Source organism: Calonectris borealis, chromosome W (assembly GCF_964195595.1).
Source record: "Calonectris borealis chromosome W, bCalBor7.hap1.2, whole genome shotgun sequence".
Classification (NCBI taxonomy): Eukaryota; Metazoa; Chordata; class Aves; order Procellariiformes; family Procellariidae; genus Calonectris; species Calonectris borealis.
In genome coordinates, this window is record NC_134351.1 from 49,566,841 (window position 1) to 49,588,252 (window position 21,412).

General features: G+C 44.9%; 1 protein-coding gene across 1 annotated transcript; it reads right to left on the reverse strand.

Annotated features, from left to right (window-relative positions):
• Positions 1-1,208: 1,208 nt before the first annotated feature.
• On the reverse strand, positions 1,209-16,969 carry LOC142074830 (Krueppel-like factor 9). The gene is made up of 2 exons (XM_075135725.1): positions 16,416-16,969; positions 1,209-1,438 (listed from the first exon to the last, which is right to left on the reverse strand). The coding sequence occupies exons 1-2, from the start codon at positions 16,879-16,881 to the stop codon at positions 1,209-1,211; spliced, it is 696 nt and encodes a 231-aa protein (XP_074991826.1). The 5' UTR covers positions 16,882-16,969.
• Positions 16,970-21,412: the final 4,443 nt, after the last annotated feature.

Here is a 21,412-nt window from a genome sequence, read left to right on the forward strand (position 1 = left end):
TATTTCCAATTAGCTCATGGTTCTCCCCCATACTCTACAGCAACAGCTATAAAGAGATATAGGAGCCCTTTCAAAATGCTCTTTACAATAATTTTAGCTGTTTCCACTAATAGAGTGCTCTTAAGGAAATGTCTACTCTCTCCATAAGCACACACAACTGCCATCGGATTTTGCAGGAGTTAGATAAGCATATGAAGAGAATAAATCTTTAAGGCAAGTGTATGAAGAGAAATAAAACCTTTAAAAAGGAGCAGTTTATAAAGATGCCAGCTGCTGTTATGCATCCATTCAAACAAAACACAGCAAAATAAAGCACTATTAGTGGCATTTCTATAGTACAGTACTGTATTTATTGTCAAATAAAAGTATAGGGTTAACTGAGAGATGTATTTTTCTGCCCTCATACCCCTGCCACATTACACAGGCTGATTTCTATTTTTTCTAGGTAAGTAAATAATAGAGCTAAATACACATACTGTCAGAAAATGACTGAGCTGTTGTGGCTTTTTTTGCTTTAAGAATCTGCTCGAATTATACACATTTTTACTGGAAAAAGTGCAGCTTATATTCAAAAGTATACTTAATACAAAGAAAAATTGAAAAGACACATTTACTTTAATGGGTCTTCTTGAGTATAAATTCACCTTATTTTTGTGTATCGATCATGCTATTAGTAACAAATGCAATGTTTCTCTTAACTGCCTTTTTAAATGAAGGATCATTCTAAGAAGTAAACCCACTTTTAAAATGGACTTTTTACTTGAGAATTATTTAAGCAACTCAGAACGTGGTTTTACTCAATAATTTTTAAATACAAGCAGCATTACATTGTTCAACAAAACATGTTCATGACACAGCAATCACAAAGACCTTGGAATCACACTACTGTGGTGTCACAGGCCAAACCATCCAGTCAGACGTATATACACCAGTGTCAATGCTTTAAATTACAAAAAGAAAGTAATTGCCTAGTCCAATCACCATCCCTTCCCTCACTCACTCTGCAATTCACTTGCTTAAGACTGTTGTTCCTAGCAAAGGGTGGGGAGGGGGGCACAGAGTACTTATTTTTTAAACTTCGGCTACATGTGCTTTCAAACCGTGAGTAGAGACTGTGAACAGCACGGCAGCAGACTGCTCTTGCACTGTTCACCATGTCCTTACCGCGGCTCACTTCCCCTGCTCCTCTCCCCAGGCCAGCTCTGCCTTCACAAGGAGCTGGAGCTGGACTTTTTGGATCGCTTGATCATGCTGGGGTGAAACTCGGTGTGGCGCCGGGCATGCTTTGTCAGGTGGTCGCTCCGCATGAACCGCTTCTCACAGAGGGGGCACCGAAACTGTTTTTCGCCTGTGTGGGTTCGGTAGTGCCGGGTGAGCTCATCGGAGCGAGAGAACTTTTTAAGGCAGCCAGGCCACGTGCAGGGGAATGGTCGCTCGCCTGCAGGGAGGAAAGGATGACAAGAAACTTAGGGGAGGGATATAAACACCAGCACATACAAACTTTGCTGCAGCAGGACAGCTGAGAAGCTGGGGAATACGCTGCTGAGGGGAAAAGCTGCCTTTATTTCTTGCCATGGTGTCAGTGTCTGCAGAGCTGTTGATCACTTACTTCATCAGGTTTCAGTTTCACCTCTAGCAGAAGCCAAAACCCCCTCCAACCACGTGAAACTCTCACTCTAGTGCAGAACTTTACATGACTCTGAATGCTGTCATAACAACAGATGAGCTCTGCCTATTCCTGTACATTTTTATGTTGTGCTCACTACAGAGGTTTGAGAAAGGAACACCACTATTATTCCTCTAACGCTTCCATTCTGCTGAATAAAATAATCTGTAACCATTAGAAAAGAAGCAAAAAAAAAAAAAATCTCACCTAGGACAAGTAATTCCAGTCTGGGAAGAATTGAGTAGGGAGGAGATTGGGAGAGCTGTGCAGCCCCAGGGCTACAAATATGTACAGCAAAAATGCTGTGGCTGTAGAGAGAAGGCCTATGCTACCCCTCTTTTCCTTTCCCTTTCTCCCAGAAATCCAAGCTGCTCCACAAAATAAAGGACTCCCCTCAATCTCTTAGATGGCTGATTTGAGGGCAAGAAAATTATCTCATTATTCACAGCTCTATCAATACAAATGTTTGCTATGATGGTAAAGAACAAAACCAAACACCTTAACCTAAAATACACTGCATCTTTGTTTTAAAAACAAGGATGTGAGGAGTGAACAGTACTCACTATAATTTCCCTAACACCCCAAATCCCTGCAGTTCACCTCTGCAGGTTGCATGGGCCTTGCATACAGTCACAGACCCAATTCTTCCTGATCTACAAAGCTGACCATGGTGGGTTGACCTTGGCTGGCTGCCAGACCCCCACCCAATCACTCTCTCACTCTCCCTCCTCAACAGGACAGGGGGAGAAAATAAGATGGACAAGCTCATGGGTTGAGATAAAGGTAGTTTAATGAGAAAAGCAAAGGCAAAAAGAGGCAGATGCCTCCCATCAGCAGGCAGATGTCCAGCCACTTCCTGGGAAGCAGGGCCTCAGTACGTGTAGCAGTTGCTTTGGAAGACAAACGCCTTAACCATGAATACCCCCCCTCTTCCTTTCCCTCAGGTTTTATTGCTGAGCATGACATCACATGGTATGGAATACCCCTTCAGTCAGTTTAGGTCAGCTGTCCTAGCTATGCCCCTCCCAACCTCTTGCCCACCCCCAGCGTACTGGCCTTTGGAGGGTGGTTTGGAGAGAAAGCCTTGATGCTGTGGGAGCACTGCTCAGCAGTAGCCAAAACATTGGTGTGTTATCAACATGGTTCTAGCCACAAATGCAAAGCACAGCACTATATAGGCTGCTATGAGGGCAGTTAACTCCATCCCAGCCAGACCCAGTACAATCTCCACCCCTTATTCCATACCATTTGCGTTATGCTCAGGTCAGTACACTGACTCAGTTATATGACACAGAAGGAAATGAAAACTTTTAAGTTCGCATGAAAGCTTTCAGTCACAGACATCACATGCCAGTACATTTTGATGCCTTAATTCCCTTTCTTAAGAGTCTCCCGAAGTGAATATAAATAACAGCTATGTGACAGCTATTTATAGTCAACCATGAAATATAAAAACTATCCCAGGAGTGTTTCCAACTTGGAAGAGTTGGAAAGAAATTCAAGAACTCCAGTATTTCTTGATACTGTGAAGTTTGACACAACACACAAGCTCACTTTACGTTTACAAATCACAAAAAAAGGAGTCATTTACAAGCAAGTGTGCCTTGGAATAACTCCTCAGACACAGCAGCAGAGATGAAAGACCAGGCTAAAGACTTGAGGAATTAATAGCCCAGAAGCCAGGATGACAACCGGTAATGGAAAGCATTGCAAAGCTTTAGAGAAAAGAATGGGGGCAGAGTGGGGGGAAAATGACTGATGGCATCCAGAAGATGTGATGTCAAAGAGGAAGATGATGGACTAAATAAGCTGAGATTTAGCCACACAATGGGCCCTTAAAGACCTAGTGAAATTCTCATAAGTAATGTAGCAATTTTAATGGTTTAGGCCTCTAATTATATGGTATTTCTTGACAGGCAGACTACTCTGTCCCAGAATGACCAGCATTTGATTTGGTAGTTTTAGCTAGATGAGTAAAAGTTTGCACATTAAGGCAGCCTCTTAGGCCAGCCACAGCATAGCCTGCTTCCTGTGCAATTTCTTTCCTCATCTCACAGCAAGACTGGCTCTTGGTCAAGGAAGAAGGAAGCAGAAATAGCAAAATGCCAATTTAGCCTGGTGCATTAACCCAGAGCAGGGTAGAAACATCACTGCAAGCCATTCTGACCTGTGGGTTATTTTTTACAGATTTCTTGGCTTCCTGCTGTATGTTTTTAAACGTGGTTGGAAGCCTTTCAGAATAAGCACTGCCTGTATAGAAGAAATTAAAACTGTATGTTTGCTCATATGCACGTGAAGGCCATGATCACAGCTACAACCCAGGGCAACACTGGGAGGTGAGCACAACCATACAGAGCACTTATGTGATGGCACCATGCTAACTGGTCTCTTCTGGCTTTGTTCTGCTTGATGTCTGCACATGACATTTGAGTCAAGCATTTCACTTGTACCGCTCTTTTACTATCTCATGATTTCTGTCACAGCTTCTTGAAGCAGGCATCAGTGGGAGGTGCAGAAAAGCTTTCTGGATCCCCCAGGGAGTGTGGGAGAAGTGCTATAAATCTTGCATGTGTGGAGGCATCTAGTATGTGGCTCTATATCAGGCACCTACACTCCAGAGCAGTGGAAAAAGTTCAGGCATCCTGCCCCTTCCCCAGAAGCAACATTTCTTATAATCTACCTCAGGACAGCTCTTCAGCCTGCAGAAATGCCTAATTCTGTTAGAGAGAGATCAGGTATCTAGGCTGGATAACAAGGTGCTACTAGAGTAGAGACTTCTGTGCTCTAGTCAGACGTTCCCCTCCCCCACATGTTTTTCCCCTTAGTACTGCTAAGGCTTGAAATGAGCAGAATAAACCCTTAAAATGAAGTGGTGGTATGTACTATTTCCTTTGTTGTCAGTATGTTTTAAAACAATGCCTTAGCTTGGATTTCAATCAAGTGATGGAGGAATGGCCACTGATGTAGCAACAATACCTTAAAACCATATGCAATAGAATCTGAACAAGAGAGAAAACTTTATTCAAAAGACATATCCAGGGCAGCTTACAGAAGTAACAAATGAAATAAATTCATTTAAAGGTTATTGGAATAGGTGTCTGCAGAATTCCCATTCTTTGTCCTGTTTGCCACCAGGGACGTAGTGGTGGACATAACAGCACAAGCTAACATCGGTTCTCCGTAGATCTTTTCTGAAGTCTAAAGAACTCGCACTTCTGCATCAGATCCCATACAGATATAAAGCCATTGTGGATCCTTTTGATCTCTGTTCTCTTGTCCAGTTGATCTTTTCTCCCTGTTCCTTCTCACATGCTCTCCCTCAAATGGAGAATTTTTAATTTCTCTGCAAGTTTAAACTCTGTATCCAAGCTGCTTTTTATGAGCTAAGGCAGGTAACTTTCCAGTTTTTTCTGACTAGGGGGGTCAATTATTTAGCTTTTTTTGGTCCTGCCCCGAGACATTCCAGATTTTCCACATTGTGGTCTTGTGCAGGGTTTCGGGGGGGGGGGGGGGGGGGGGGGGGAGAAAAGAAAAAAGAATATAGAGTCTGCATTAGTAGATTAATTAATAATACAGGTATTATACCCAATATCCTGAATCATCATTTGTCTTCTCACTACAAGACGCTGTTTTAGATGTGGATGACTGAGGTTAGGAGCTGCAGTTCAGTGGCTTTAACAAAGATGACTTAATTTAGACAAGCAAGTGATAAAGAAGTTCTGGACTTATTTTTCCAGAGGGAAAATGAAAAAGTGGTGTTTGAAAAATTGATAATCACACACTTAGGCTATTAAAGGCTTATAAAAGGATGTACACTAGGACTGGAACAAACTGAGCTTCTGTGGTGCAAACTTAAAATTAAGTTCACTCCACGGTATATTAACTTAACTTTAAGTGAATTACTAGAATTGTTTGAGCGCTGACTTTACAGAAGACTTTCAGAAATTGCTGTTGGTGTGGATGGAAGTCTGGCCAAGATGAGCTGTTTGTTAGACTTGCTTTGTTTTTCTGGCTGACAGTATTGAAGTTGGACACAGCCATGAGTCCAGAGTCTGGGATCTATGTTAGCTAATGCAGAACAGTTTGTTATCAAATAATGCTAATGATACTGCTTCACACATTAACTAGGAAGTCAAATGGACTGTAGTTGCAGCTGCATGAACAGACAGCTAATTAGACATCCTTGACTGACATATGTACAAAACAAGATACCATCAGGTACATGGTAGGACTGTGCTGCCTAGGATGCATAATAGCAACTATATTAAGTATCAAAACTGAAGAATGGTTCCAAGTTTGACTTATGGGATGCAGTGTCTATACTTGATTCCCATTCTGTGTCTAGCCATGTGACATGGCATAGCTGTAGCCATTATCTACTGCTGCAGGGACTTCCACCTCTGCCTGCAGCACCTGCCTTAAAATCCAGAGGTACAGAACTACAGCAGGGCTGATCCCTTCCTATCAGGGATTTGAGGGAGCTGATGGGAAAGAGGGAGATGGAAAAGCACACAACTATGGAAAGCTGAAATAAGGAAATCTTTTGCCATCAGGCAAGAGCAAAACTACTTAGGAAAACAGGACTGTTTGCATGAAGCCAGAGGGGGGAAGGGGAGAAAAAAAAAAAAAGGAAAAAAAAAAGAGAGAGTATTCCCACAGCTTCACCACACAGATTCAACTCTGCGTGGTTCAAATAGGAGAATCTAGCATACCTTCTTGTCTTTGTCTTCCAAGATCCTTCTGAAGCTCTGTGGCTGCTGGAACTCGAACTTTCCAAAGAAATCTTGGTATCCTGAAAATATCTGGTCCTGAACTATAATCCTTGATTTAGACATGACCACAATAAGCATTTTTTTTCTTCTTCCTGTGAACCCACTCAGCCACCACTCCTGTGTTTCTCAGTGTCTCACAAAGTATCCCAGGTTCTGTAGATGGATGAGTGCAAAGAACATGGTCCAGCTTATTGCAGGAAAAAAGATGGACAGGCTTTCTTCCTTGCCTCAGAATAGCTGTTATCTCAGGTCTCTCTTACTTTTGTCTTCCAGCGTCCTTGTTTCCCCCACACACTCTGAATGAGCAGTTTCCTGCGGGACATGTGGACACTCATTCAAAATCCAAGATGTTCTGATGAAGATGAATCTCACAGGCATCTGTACACCCACTTCTAAGCAGTGGACTGGAGGCATTTCAAGCAGCCTTTTTCCTCTTCTGAGAGAGTCCAAAAATGGATCATTAAAACATGGCAACCAAAGCTACAGATGCTGGTGAGAAACAGCACAGAGCAAGATCAGCAGTGAGGATGGTATGTACTATTTGTATAAAACAAGGACTTCTAGAACACTTAAACCTCAACCAGCTAGTCTTGCAATGGATTTAACAGACCCCTAATCATTGTCAGGTGATTACAGGATAGGCAACGGATGGATAATTTGCATCAATAAGTTTATTCCACCAGCACTCAGGACTTAACACCACAGGTTGATTAAGGTGTTAAAAATGCCACCTTCAGCAAGTAGACTGCTCTGACATCCTCAAAACCACCACTCAACAGCTGCTTACATGCACAGGTGTTTAGAGTTTCTTTCAAAAAAAAAAAAAACCAAAACCCAAAACAAACCAGATGCAAACCCACCCACTAAAACCCAGCTTTACTGAGCTGTTGGGAGTCCTAGCTCATGCCTGAATCCCAATGAGACTCAGTCTTGCTGTTACCCCCATCTGATACAGTGTCAGATGTAAGGAACATCCTTGTAGCTTCTCTACTGGATTATATCTCTCCCAGTATGCCTTAGAAAAGGCTTTATTTGGGGGGATTGTGCTCCCTTATGTCTATCAGTCAGGGAAGCTACCTGGGAGATGAAAGACCTCACCTGAGAGTTAAATTCACACTTTTCATAGCTGAGAGGAATATCCTCAGCAATAGACTCTCAGGTACTCTGGGGCAAGTCTCTACCTCTTCTCCTTTTCCATCTTTTCTCCATTTGAACTTCCTCCATTTTGCAGTAATATTTAAATATTAACTGAGCAATGGAGAGAGACCAACTCATAGCATGGTGCTTAGGGCACTTACCTGGTATTGAGAAGCACTGGGTTTAGGTTCCTGTTCCATCTGAATAATTAAATGCGTGTTAAAGAGGAACAGCTTCAACAGAGTAAGGAGCAGAAACTTTCTCCGATCAGAGGGGTCTCTTTCTAAACTCCACAGAGCAGGGACTTGAAAACTGGTCTTTCAGCTACTGATGGCATTTTCTAATTACTAAACTACTGGGTATAATAGTGTTATGGAACTTGTCCCCTCCCTCCTCTCTAGCACAAAGAGGAATGACTCGGCATAGGCACTTTGCTTCAGAAGAAGGTTCATGGTTAGGCATCCTGAGCAAAGATAGGACCATCTTTCTCTCCAGCCTGGAGTCAGGCACTGAACTACCAACATGCTAACACAGACAGCCCTATGCACAGCTGGGGCTCCCTCTTTGAGGTGCTTGGCTCTCCTTATGCATTTGGGTTGCAAAGGAAGACTTTTCTTCGGATTCCACTTGGTGACCTGGCTCTGCAGAGATCAATGTTGCAAGCATCTGTGGGGCTAGCTGAAAGTAACCACAGTCAACATGCCTGTAGGGCCTACCACAACCAGGTGGACAACGGCTAAGCTCAGCTTGCTTAGAGCAAGCATTGTCCTCACTGCAGTGTACTCTTCTGTTCTCTGAAGATGTGTGTGTATCTTATCAAGTTGCTCACGTACAGACAAGCTTAACACTTGTGGCCAGAAACACACATGGTTGCTGTACTTAATGTCTTCTGTCCATCTTTGATGAAACTGAGGTACATTAGTGGTCTCAATTTTATGTGTATTCAGAAAGATAATATAATTTTGATTATTTTAATATTAATTCATTAGTCAATATTTCAACAGACTCTTCCTTCAAGTTTAAGGTATTTATAGAGTGTTCTCAGGCTATTCACAGTCACCATAGCTTACATCTAGATGATAAACTACATTACCACAAATAAACATTTGAAGTGTGCTTTACCATCACTACCCCAGAGTTTGGCCTTTTAATCTTAACTTGGCTTCTGCCTGCTCTTCTGGCTGCAGGTTTGGGAGCTCTGTGAGGCAATGAATGACAGCATGGTACAGAACAGCAATGCAATTAATGAAGGGGAATGATCGTTCCCACATGGATCCTAACACCTAGGAGTGCAAGAGACACAAACTTAAAAAAAGCACAGGTGATGCCTACCACATGGTCTTCAATATCATAACACAACAGCATGCAGGAACTCAGTAGAGCTGCATTTTCAATACATCCATCTGGCAACAGGAGTCACATCCTTATGGGCAATGCCTGCTCACTGCTGCTCTCCTACATGTGTACTTCCTTACATGGATTGAATTAATATAACCCATGCAAGCTTTTCTGGGGTGTTTTCCCCACTGTGAAACATACACTCACTTAACTTTATTTTTTGAAACAGAAATAAACCACAACTGAGTCAGGCAACACTAGACTTAATCTTTATGATTTTTGCCTATCTTGCTCAGCTAGCAAGGCTTCCAGTCAATATGATCATATTTCTCCAATACCTGGAAATATGCCTATTAGAACCCTAGGAATTTGCATGTTTTTATAAATCCTTGAGAACAAGGGTTGCAGACAAAGGTCTGGGTTTAGCAAAAATGTCCTGCTGGCTCCACTTTCTGCTCTTCAGTCTTATTGTAAAGGAACTGGCAATGTGTCATTGCATTGCATAAATTTCAGATTACACTCACATAAAATACTCAAAAAAGCTCAAGCAGAGGACTGCCAACATATCTGTATGTGTACAGTCTGTCAATCTAGTGATAATCTAGAATACAAATAACAAAGCAGTACAGTCATAGAATCATGGAATCATTTAGGTTGGAAAAGACCCTTAAGATCATCGAGTCCAACCGTTAACCTAACACTGCCAAGTCCACCACTAAACCATGTCCCTAAGTGCCATGTCTACACATCTCTTAAATACCTCCAGGGATGGTGACTCAACCACTTCCCTGGGCAGCCTGTTCCAAGGCTTGATAACCCTTTCAGTGAAAAATTTTTTCCTAATATCCAATCTAAACCTCCCCTGGCGCAACTTGAGGCCATTTCCTCTCGTCCTATCACTTGTTACTTGGGAAAAGAGACCAACGCCCACCTCGCTACAACCTCCTTTCAGGTAGTTGTAGAGAGCCATAAGGTCTCCCCTCAGCCTCCTTTTCTCCAGACTAAACAACCAAACTAAACTGATATGGCACCTGGATCAATCCTATGATATATATATTACAGCACTAATCAGCTGCTGCGTGTCTTTCCCTTCTACCAGAAATGCTCCTCAGATTCACCTTGTAGAATGGCCATCTATGGATCCATGCTTCTGCCCACAACCTACTACTGACTATCAATTGGAGCAAAATGTCAGAAGAGTTTAAGGGTGTATCAACTGCCTAATGTTACAAACTGCCTAATGTTATAAACTTTGTATTGTTTGGACCTGATTTACAAGATGGCAGTTGGCTATAAAACCTAGTTAGAGGGAAAACTTTTCATACAACAGGATTTTTTGTGCATCTAGCCTTAATTAAGAATACCTGATGTAGACATGAACTTCCCACCAAATTGTAGCACTAAATTTTGGGAAGTATCTGGAATTTACACACACACACACACACACGCACACCCCCCCCCAGGTGAGTTAACTTCTAAAGGTCCTGTAAGAGGCATCTCACAAACTAACATCATGACCTCAGAGATGCTATGGGAAATAGTTCACACAATCTTACCTGTAATAGTGTTCCTGTCCAAGACATCAGAATTTAAATAATAAATTCCAAGTTACTTTTGGATAGTAGTGATAAGACAGGAAAGGCAGTAGTTTAGTTTAAGTGATAGGCTTGTCCTTGTATCACAGGCTTTTGCAAGTTAATAAATTTTGAATTTAGGTATACATCCAAGATAGAATGAAGAAGTACCTGATTATATCACAGAAACACTGGGAGTCTGGCAAGAAATGAAAGGCCTACGCTCTGGAAAAGAAGAGAGTTCAGACTTCCTTAGCTTCCTCCTGCAAATCCTATTCTAAGTCATACTGAGTTCAGTGGGAATGGTGGCACAACCAAGGGCTGCTTGCTTAAGTAGGATGTGCAGCACCATCCACTGACTTTTTTGTTAAGATCACCACAGAAGACAGTTTTAGATGGATGTACTGGGTCTGGCTGGGATGGAGTTAACTTTCCTCATAGCAGCCCATATAGTGCTGTGCTTTGCATTTGTGGCTAGAACCATGTTGATAACATACCAATGTTTTGGCTACTGCTGAACAGTGCTTGCACAGCATCAGGGCTTTCTCTCCAAATCCCCCACCTGGCTCAAAGGCCAGTAGGCTGGGAGTGGACAAGAGGCTGAAAGGTGACATAGCCAGGACAGCTGACCTAAACTGACCAAAGGGATATTCCATACCATATGATTTTTATGATGAGGGTGGTAAAACACTGGAACAGGTTGCCCAGAGAAGTTGTAGATGCCCCATCCCTGGAAACATTCAAGGTCAGGTTGGACGGGGCTCTGAGCAACCTCATCTAGTTGAAGATGTCCCTGCCCATGGCAGGGGGGGTTGGACTAGATGACCTTTAAAGGTCCCTTCCAATCCAAACTATTCTATGATTCTATGATGTCATGCTGTACTGGTTTTGGCTGGGATAGAGTTAATTTTCTTCATAGAAGCTAGTATGGGGCTATGTTTTGGATTTGTGCTGGAAACAGTGTTGATAACACAGGGATGTTTTCGTTACTGCTGAGCAGTGCTTACACAGAGTCAAGGCCTTTTCTGCTTCTCACCCCACCCCACCAGCGAGTAGGCTGGGAGTACACAAGAAGTTGGGAGGGGACGCAGCTGGGACAGCTGACCCCAACTGACCACAGGGATATTCCATACCATATGATGTCATGCTCAGCATATAAAGCTGGGGGAAGAAGGAGGAAAGGGGGGACGTTCGGAGTGATGGCGTTTGTCTTCCCAAGTAACCGTTACACATGATGGAGCCCTGCTTTCTTGGAGATGGCTGAACACCTGCCTGCTGATGGGAAGTAGTGAATGAATTCCTTATTTTGCTTTGCTTGAGCACACAGCTTTTGCTTTCCCTATTAAACTGACATTATCTTGATCCACAGGTCTTCTTGCCTTCCTTCAGTTTTCTCCCCATCCCACAGGAGAGGGGAATGAGAGGGGCAGGGTAGCTGTTTGGCTGGGGTCAACCTACCACAGTCTTCTGGAAATTTAGCTAGACTCAAAGGCTCAAGCAAACAGTTATTACACAGATAGTTTTGGTCTCTGAAATACATAATGCCTTTGAACCAACAGGTTTAAAGAATTACTAGCAAGATACAGACCTTTAACCTCTGAACATCAAGTCTTTGGTCTTCTAACTTTATTTGCTCTTTCATGTCGCATTTTCTGTTAGCTGACCAACTATGGTCCAGTGAATTTTTAGATTCTCAACATTACACAGCACAAATCAGTATTCAGAGCTTTCTACCTTGCTTAGTTAGCATCCATGAGTAAAAAGCCATGTTGGTACAAGCAAGATCATAGGTGTGAACCAAAGTCCTAAAGTCATTGTCCAAGATTGAGAGACTGAGGTTAAATATTAAAATTTTAAGACCAGGAAGTTTTTAATTGATAGCTGTGTACCTACTTCAACTAAAGGCTACAAAGCAGCAAGAAACCAAGTTGATGGTCTGATTAAGAAGTGGAAGGTAGATGGAAGGGATTCAAAAATCTGAGATGAGATAAATGATTTTTTAAAAAAATGGTGCTGAGGAGGGAGCATTAACACTCCACAATATGTAGTTATGAGTAACTCTGGAGGCTCAATCAAATCCCACTGTTGCTATGGAATTGTTCTGCCATTTATAAAAAGTAATTAGCATTAGCAACATCATTTAGTATTTCAGTTGGTTACTATTAACTGTTTACATTAGAAAGCTCTCAAAGTTTATTTACTGCTGCATTTTTGTAATGTTTTTAATCACAGAACTACAGTGAAGGTACATTAGTGTGTCCAAGTTAAGCATTTAATACTTGGAGTTATGTGCCACCCACAAGTGAGTAGCCTTTGTAAGCCTCACACCACTTCAGAAGATACTTAGAACTATATTGCATACGCAAGCAGTGTGGGTTGTACAGTATATTAATTTTCATGTTAACACCCAAAATGCTATCCCAGTTGATGTCTGTTTTGGTCCCCATATCAGGGTGGGTATCTGAGCACTAAATGGAAGTGATACTAATATATTTCCTTTGTCACTTGTGAGCCAAAGTTTTGCAAGGCATCAGCTACCTTCAGCCTCCAAAAAGAGGATTTGAGCTGAAATCTTTGAGTTGATAACACAATAATCCCTAGGGTAGGTATTGAGGTGTCCTGGTTTTGGCTGGGAGAGAGTTAATTTTCTTCCTAGTAGCTGGTATAGTGCTGTGTTTTGGATTTAGGATGAGAAGAATGTTGATAACACACTGATGTTTTAGTTGTTGCTAAGTAGTGCTTACGCAGAGTCAAGGTCTTTTCAGCTTCTCATGCCCTGCCAGCGAGAAGCTGGGAGGGAGCACAGCTAGGACAGCTGACCCAAACTGGCCAAAGGGGTATTCCATACCATATGACGTCATGCTCAATATATAAACTGGGGGAGTTGGCTGGGGGGTGGTGACCGCTGCTCGGGAACTGGCTGGGCATCGGCCAGCAGGTGGTGAGCAATTGCATTGTGCATCACTTGTTTTGTATATTCTATCATTATTGTTATTATTATTTTCTCTTCCTTTTCTGTCCTATTAAACTGTCTTTATCTCAACCCACAAATTTTACTTTTTTTTTCCCCAATTCTCTCCCCCATTCCACTTGGTGAGGGGGGAGTGAGTGAGCAGCTGTGTGGTATTTAGCTGCCTGCTGGGTTAAACCACAACATGAGGTTATTTAAGGGTCATCACTGACCATCTTCTTTCCTTGCTCATGGAGACAGTCTTAACTCCACCTAAACACAGAGTCCACCACTGAACTACATCCTGTAATCCTCCTTCTCCTGACCTCTTGAGCCAAGCACATAACAGATCTCCTAGTAGGGCATAGGTAGATAACCAACTCCAGGTCTCTTCCTTTGCAATACAAATATAGCTAGATGAACAGGCAAGTCAGAGCAATAGAAGTTTAGCCAGTGTTCACATTTGACCATGCCCTACTCAGACTGCACTAAATACTAAAGCAATAACTTGCAACACGTTCCCTCAGTGATAAATTCATTTTTTACTTCACCACTTCCTGCCAATATACAAAATCCAGAAAAGAAGTAATTTACAAAACAGATATGAAGCACGTGGCAGTGTGTTTCCTTTGATCCATGCCTTTCCTTACTCATACACAGCCCTTTAATCTAGAGAAATTTAAAAAAGTCTACAATTACTATGCTCTTAATTGTTAGGCAGAACCAGAGGAAATAAGAGTTGCTGCAGCAAATTTTTTTTTAATCACTAAGTTTCCATTTTGCCACACCCTCTAAACCGCTTGGGAGAGTACATGGGTATTAAAGGACAGTCTTATGAATGAAGCAGTTTCCCTGGCATGAAGTAAAGCTTAAAGATACTAAGGGATATCAAAACACAGACTGCAAAACTGATGAATTAAACCTGGCTTCAAAAAGGTAAAAACAGTAGTTGAGCATTACCAAATACACATCCTTTCAAAGAACAGCAGGAGAGCTTTTTTTTTTTTACCCAAGGCCACTGATTTATTTTTAGAAAATGGGCCAAAAATCTTTACTACTGCAAGTGAGCAAAATGCCATTAGCGTCTCTGAAACTTGCTCATTTATATGAGCAGAAAGTTTGCCTCTGTGTTCTTTCAGAGCTTAATACTCTGAAAAGTAGCAAGGATTTCCTTACATTCAAAACATGCTCAGCATCTTCATATAAAGCTGCTCTGCCACAGCCAATATTATAATAAACATCTGCATTTGGTTTACATGGCAAGGTTTTGGTAGCGGGGGAGGGGGGGGCTGCAGGGGTGGCCTGTATAAGAAGAGATCAGGGGCTGCCCCTGTGCCAGACAGAGGTGGTTTCAGCCAGCTCCAAAGTAGACCCACCACTGGCCAAATCTGAGCTAATCAGTGATGTTGGTAGTGCCTCTGTGATAACATATTTAAGAAAGGGTAAAAAAATGCTGTGCAGCAGCTGTGAGAGAGAGGAGTGAGAAAATATGTGAGAGAAACAACCCTGCAGACACCAAGGTCAGTGAAGAAGGAGGGGGAGGGAGGTGCTCCAGGCAGGCACCTGAGCAGAGATTCCCCTGCAGCCTGTGGAGATGACCATGGTGAAGCAGGTTGTCCCCCTGCAGCCCATGGAGAGGGCCATGCTGGAGCAGGTGGATATGCCCTGAAGGAAGCTGCAGCCTGTGGAGAGCCCACACTGGAGCAGGCTCCTGGCAGGAACTGCAGCCTGTGGAGAGGAGCCCACGCTGGAGCAGTCTGTTCCTGATGGACTCTACCCTGCAGAAAGGACCCACATTGGAGAAGTTTGTGAAGGACTGTCTCCTGTGGGAGGGACCCCACGCTAGAGCAGGGGAAGTGTAAGGAGGAAGGAGCAGCAGAGACGAAGTGTTACAAACTGACCACAACCCCTATTCCCCATCCCCCCTGTGCCGCTTGGGGTGGGGAGGAGGTAGAGAAGTCAGGAACAAAGGAGTGAAGGTGAACCTGGGAAGAAGTGGGTGATAGTGTTTGAGGTTGGGTTTTATTTATTTATTTATTTTAAAAGTTTTGGGTTTTGTTTCCTCACTGTCCTACTCTATTTTTAATCGGCAATAAATTAAATTAATCTTCCCCAAGTAGAGTCTGTTTTGCCCATGACTGTAATTGGTAAGCAATCTCCTTGTCCTTATCTTGATCCATGAGCTTTTCCACCTTATTTTCTCCCCCTGTCCTGTTGAGGAGAGGGAGTGAGAGAGCAGCTAGGTGGGGATCTGGCAGCCAGCCAAGGTTAACCTACCACAGCATCTATAATGAAGGTGACTGGGGTCACGTAACTAAGAAACTTATGCGCTGTAGCGCTGGATCAGAAAGTCCAATTCAAGAAGCTCATAAATAAAAGCAGTACAGTAATCTTGGAATATCAGTCACCGACAGCTTCTCTTCAAGCTGATCTGTTTACCAGAAGTGTATTCCACTTTCCAAAGGTTACTACCTTTCTGAAAAACAAGATTTTCCACAAGACTTGCTCTTCTGCTCCCTGCCTTTTTCTTTCTTGGGCTTTCCTCCTTTAATTGCCGGCCCTTTCACACCAGGGCTATTGGATGAGCTGAGCTGGGCTCTCCCTTGAGGATTCAGGAAGCCCACGGGGGTGCAGGAGGACGAGCCACGCCCCGCTGCCGCAGCCCTGCCCAGGGCAGCCGGCCCCACTCTCACCCCCCGCGGTGGCAGGCGGCCTGCTCACCAGCCGCTGGCCTGGCAGACACCGCACCCGACCAAGCCGTGCTATTTTAGACAACCCCGAGGGCTCTCGGACAGATTTACGGTGCCACGGACGTAGGGCTCGCACGGGACCCCCCTCCACAGGCTCCCCACCCGAAGTGTGGGAGGGGAAATAAGTGATATTGCGGCAAACGATCCTCACAGGGTTCACCCGAGGACAAGCAGCTCCCTCGAGCCCCGCCCCGCCCCCCCCCCCCCCCCAGCGCGCCCGCGGCTTGCCTGTGTGCACTCGGTAGTGGGCTTTCAAGTGGGAGGACTTCCCGTAGACCTTGCCGCAGCCGCTGTAGAGGCACTTGTGCCGCTTCTCAGCCGTCAACTTCTCCTTGGGGGGCACAGCGTCGCGCAGGTGGGGGGACCGCACCGGCGCCGAGTTGCGTGCCGGGCTCGACCCCGGCTCTGTGGTCGCGTCACTGTCAGAGCCCGCGTCCTCGTCCGGGCTCTCCACGTTGCCGCTGCAGACGGAGGGGACGGGCAGGGGCCGGTACTTGTTCAGCTCCAGGAGGCTCTTGGCGATGGTCACCAAGGTGCAGTAGTCCTTCCAAGCGTCACGGGGGTCGCACAGCTCCTTTCCCACCTGCTCCTCGCCCGGCACTTTCAGCCGTGCCGCCTCGGGCACGGCAGAGCGGTTGGAGATGGACACCAGGCACTGGGCAGCCACGAAGTCCATGTAGGCGACGGCCGACATGGTACGGGAGCAGCCCCGCCGCCGCCGTGCACAGCCCCACCTCTCGCTGCCGGCTGCGCTTTGCCAAGTCTCCGGGCGGCGCGGGGCACCTCAATACACTCCCTTAGGGCCTGCCGCGCTGTCGCGCCAGGTGCTGCAAGCTATAGTCCGCCAACCGCTGGAGGGTCAGTCCAGTATTGGGCAGCGTGCCGCTGGGACGAGGCTCAGAGACACAGCTGCCAGAGCCGACCTCGAGTAGTTCACTGAGGGATATTTAATAAAAGAAAACGTGAGGGGAAAAAAAATTTCAAATTGCCCCCAGGGCTCATCTTTCACCACCCCACCCCCCAAGGCAATATTCAGCAGACGGAGGGCAGCGCTGAGGAACAGCGCTTCGTCGGCCTGGGTCTGGCGACAGCGGCGGACACCGAGGCGCGGCCGCTAGTAGAGAGAAAACTACTGGCTGCCCCGCGCACTCCTGCTCAGGAACGGCCGCGCCGAATCCCATCACGTTAGGTTCGGAGTTCCCCCCATCGGCCAACAGACAGCACAAGTCAACTCTGTTTACCTTCTTGCCTCTTTCACTCAGATGAGCCTTTTTGCATGGAGGGTGTGTCCACCAGGCGGCAGACCCACCAATCCCTGTGCTCTCTCCCCAGACCGCGTGCTACTCTGGGTGCCTTGGCGCGCCCGTTTAAAAGGGCGATGATGCGAGGGGAGCGAGAGGGGGGGATCCATGTCTCCCTCGCGGCTCCCTTGTCGCAGCCTCCCCGAAGCTCGAGTCGCACCACCGACGCTGCGCCCTCCTACGTGAGGGGTGCGCGGTCCTGCCGGCAGGCTGCGGGGGGCCGCTGGGGCGGCCGGCGCCGCCGGCGCCGCGCGGCATCGAGAGGGTTAAGTGTCTCGCTAGAAGTCCTACAGTCCCAGCAACCAGCCGGCTAATGAAAAGTGAGCCGACTGATGTCACTGGCAAGGGCTCAGCTAATCAGAGCGAGGTTCCGAAGGGTGTGCGACACTTGTAAACCCGGTGGGCCGGCCAAGCGGCTCACTCAGGTGCTCCAAAACCTCCAGCCGACTCTTCTGTAAAACTAGCAGGTCTTCTCTCCACCCAATACAAGACAGCACAAGTTTAGGGCAATGTAAAATTACTTAATGAGTAACTTTTGTATGCATTCATATGTATGTTTTTAGTCGACTTCCTGACTTTCCATCTGGAGGAATCTCATTGAGTCTCATTTCTTCCTCCCAGGAAAAAAGCAGCCATGCCACAGGCAGCTCTGTATCTCCTCGAGGAAACAGGGTCAGCACAAGTTTTTTTGAATGAACCTGCTGCTGCACACACATTGCCTCACAGAGAGCTGCAAGAGACTGCTCAGGTCACTGTGCAGTGGATATGAAGTAAAAACAGGTCCATGGTGCACGGACCATTCCCTGGCACCCTTTGACATACCTAAATCTTATGTAAAGGATCAAAAGTCACACTTACAATATCATCACTGGGAGAGAGGAGGAGGGCTTCAGTCTATTGCCAATATAGTAGGGTTGGGCAGAGTGGACTACTTCCTCTGTTACAGAGGAGGTAAAAAACTAAACAACCTCAATAGTCTCCACAAGTCTGTTGTGGGGAAAGTTTCTTCCCGGACAAATTGTTGGTAACTGGTTCAACCCAAAGTGCATGGGAAAAACTACAAATTGGGTATCTGAGGAATATTTTAATGCACTTATGCACCCTATCTTGCATCCCTCTTCTAGTCCTACGCTTCACAGGAATAAAAGAAACTTCCCTCCCGCCAATGCCATTTCACATCTCTCCCTTTCAAAGCCCCCAAGCCCAAGAAGTCAAGTTTTGCAAAAATGCAGAAAAAAAGGTACTTCCTGGGCCCTGCAAACAATCAGAAAAAAAAAAAAGTAAAAAAAAAAAGTGTAGGACTTTAATATAGATTCAGTGCAAGAAACAGGAATCCAGTTTCCTTTCAAAGCCCCTTAAAGAAATTCAAACACTTGGTAACGTGACTTATTTCAGAGAAGTGTAAGAAAGCCAGTGGCAAAATAGTATGCCTTTAGGTATATGCTTATTTGTAATATCTGTTTTGAAGGTCAGAGCATCATCCATTGAAATATGAGCCAAGAGCACTCCTTGACACTGAGGACTCGGCAGTCATTGTCCAGTCTCAATCTGTCTAGTCATGCATTCATCTTCATCTTGTTTTTTATAGTTGTCAAAATGGTTGAATGTCTTGAGGGGATCTGAACAACTCGACAGACAACAAAAAAAAATCAATGGTTGTTTACTGGGATTTTCAGGACTCAGACATTAAACTAGTCTTTTTTGTCTGTTTGTGAGACTCTGCATGCCATTAAAGTTATCACCTGGCTTTACTACTGTGTGGTGAGCAGCCAAACTCCCACTCAGCTGCTCTCTCCCTCCTCCTCCTCAACAGCACAGGGGGAAAAAATAGGATGAAAAAGCTTGTGGGTCGAGACAAAGACTGAGAGATTGCTTACCAGATACCGTCACAGGCAAAACAGACTTGACTTGGGGAAAATTAATTTAATTTATTGCCAACTAAAATAGATTTGGATAGTGAAAAACAAAGACAAAAAAATTACAATACCACCTTCCCCCCACCCTCCCTTTCCCAGGCTCAACTTCATTCCCAACTCCTCTACCCACCCCATGGTGCAGGAGGGATGGAGGGTGGGGGATTATGTTAAGTACATAACAGTTCCTCTCTATTGCTCCTTCCTCCTCACACTTTTCCCCTTCTCCAATGTGGGTCCTCTCCATGGGCTGCAGTCCCGCCAGGAAAAATCTGCTCCAGCGTGGATTCTCCAAGGGCCACAATTCCTTCAGGAAATATCCAACTGCTCTTCCACAGACTGCAGGGGAATACCTACTCCAGTGCCATGGAGCACCTCCTCCCCCTCCTTCTTCTCTGACCTTGGTGTTCACACTGCTGTTTCTCACTCTCTCCCCACCCCTCTTCCTCTGCCTGTGTGGTGTTTTTTGCCCTTTCTTAAATATGTTTTCACAGAGGCACCACCAACCTCTCTGACAGGCTCATCTTTGGCCTGCAGTGGGTCTATTGTGGACTTAGCTGTGTCCAGCACAGGGCAGCTCCTGACCTCTTCTCACAGAAGCCACCCCTGCAGCCCCCCCGCCACTGCAACCTTGCCACATACACCCATTACAATACTGTTACTCAGTAGCATTATTCAGTTCACTTTTTATCCTGTCTTTCTGAGGAAACAAAATGTATGTTGCCATGCTATCTGTCCACCTGTCTTTCTGTTTATTTGGCTCATAATACCTCTGAGCCCATTAGCCAGTTTCAAGTGAATTTCATATTGAAGTGTCCTGGTTTTGGCTGGGATAGAGTTAATTTTCTTCCTAGTAGCTGGTATAGTGCTGTGTTGTGGATTTAGGATGAGAAGAATGTTGATAACACACTGATGGTTTAGTTGTTGCTGAGCAGTGCTTATACTAAGTCAAGGACTTTTCAGCTTCTCATGCCCTGCCAGAGAGAATCTAGGAGGGGGCACAGCCAGGACAGCTGACCCAAACTGGCCAAAGGGGTATTCCATACCATATGATGTCATGCTCAGTATATAAACTAGGGGGAGTTGGCCAGGGGGAGGGGACCGCTGCTTGGGAACTGGCTGGGCATTGGTCAGCGCGGGTGGTGAGCAATTGCATTGTGCATCACTCATTTTGCATATTCTATCATTATTATTATTATTACTTCCCCTTCCTTTTCTGTTCTATTAAACTGTCTTTATCTCAACCCATGAATTTTACTTTTTTTTCTGATTCACTCGCCCATCCCACTTGGGGGGGGGGGAGTGAGCAAGTGGCTGTGTGGTGTTTGGCTGCCTGCCGGGTTAAACCACGACAGTCCTTTTTGGCACCCAATGTGGGGCACGCGGGGTTGAGATAATGACAGATCTGACCAGAGCGTGTTAAGGCAAATTTGTTACAAGCATTCATTATATTAGTTTAGTAGTCGCAGGTCACAATGTTGTTTTATTTGCTCTCAGAGTTGTTGTATTTGTTCTCGGAGTTTTGTTATGTAACACCTTACTTGCTGTCTATACTGTTTATCAGTATTTATGTGCTGTTTATCACCTCTGAAAGGTGGGTTAAGGTTATCGCTTTCCTGTACTGTGTAACACTGGCTTATGGTATGACAAAATTGTTGGTTGTGAGATCAATCTGGTATTTGTACTCAGCATTGCCATCACCTCTGTACTTCGGGAACCATCTATCGGACATTATTAATAATTGCACTTTTTACTTTTTCTCCTCGGAGAACCATCCTATGGGGGAGACACCTTCCTCCATCTTCCCCTTCTCCGCCAGGCTAATTACGATACCTCTTGAGAATTTTGAATATCCTCGTGATGTTCAAACCAGCATGTTCCTATGGCTATGTCTCCTGAATGTGTTTCAGGCCTTCTTTAAGGTTAAACAACTATTTAAGAATACCATCCAGAGGATCCGAGGCCCGCTATACTCCAACTGAGAAGGAAATATTGGCAGCATATGAAGGGA

Excerpts from the sequence above, each read along its gene's own strand:
- LOC142074830 (XM_075135725.1), bottom strand. The coding sequence starts at position 16,881 with ATGTCGGCCGTCGCCTACATGGACTTCGTGGCTGCCCAGTGCCTGGTG. Across the intron at positions 1,439-16,415 it reads CCACTACCGAGTGCACACAG|GCGAGCGACCATTCCCCTGC; the intron begins GCAAGCCGCGGG and ends TCCTCCCTGCAG.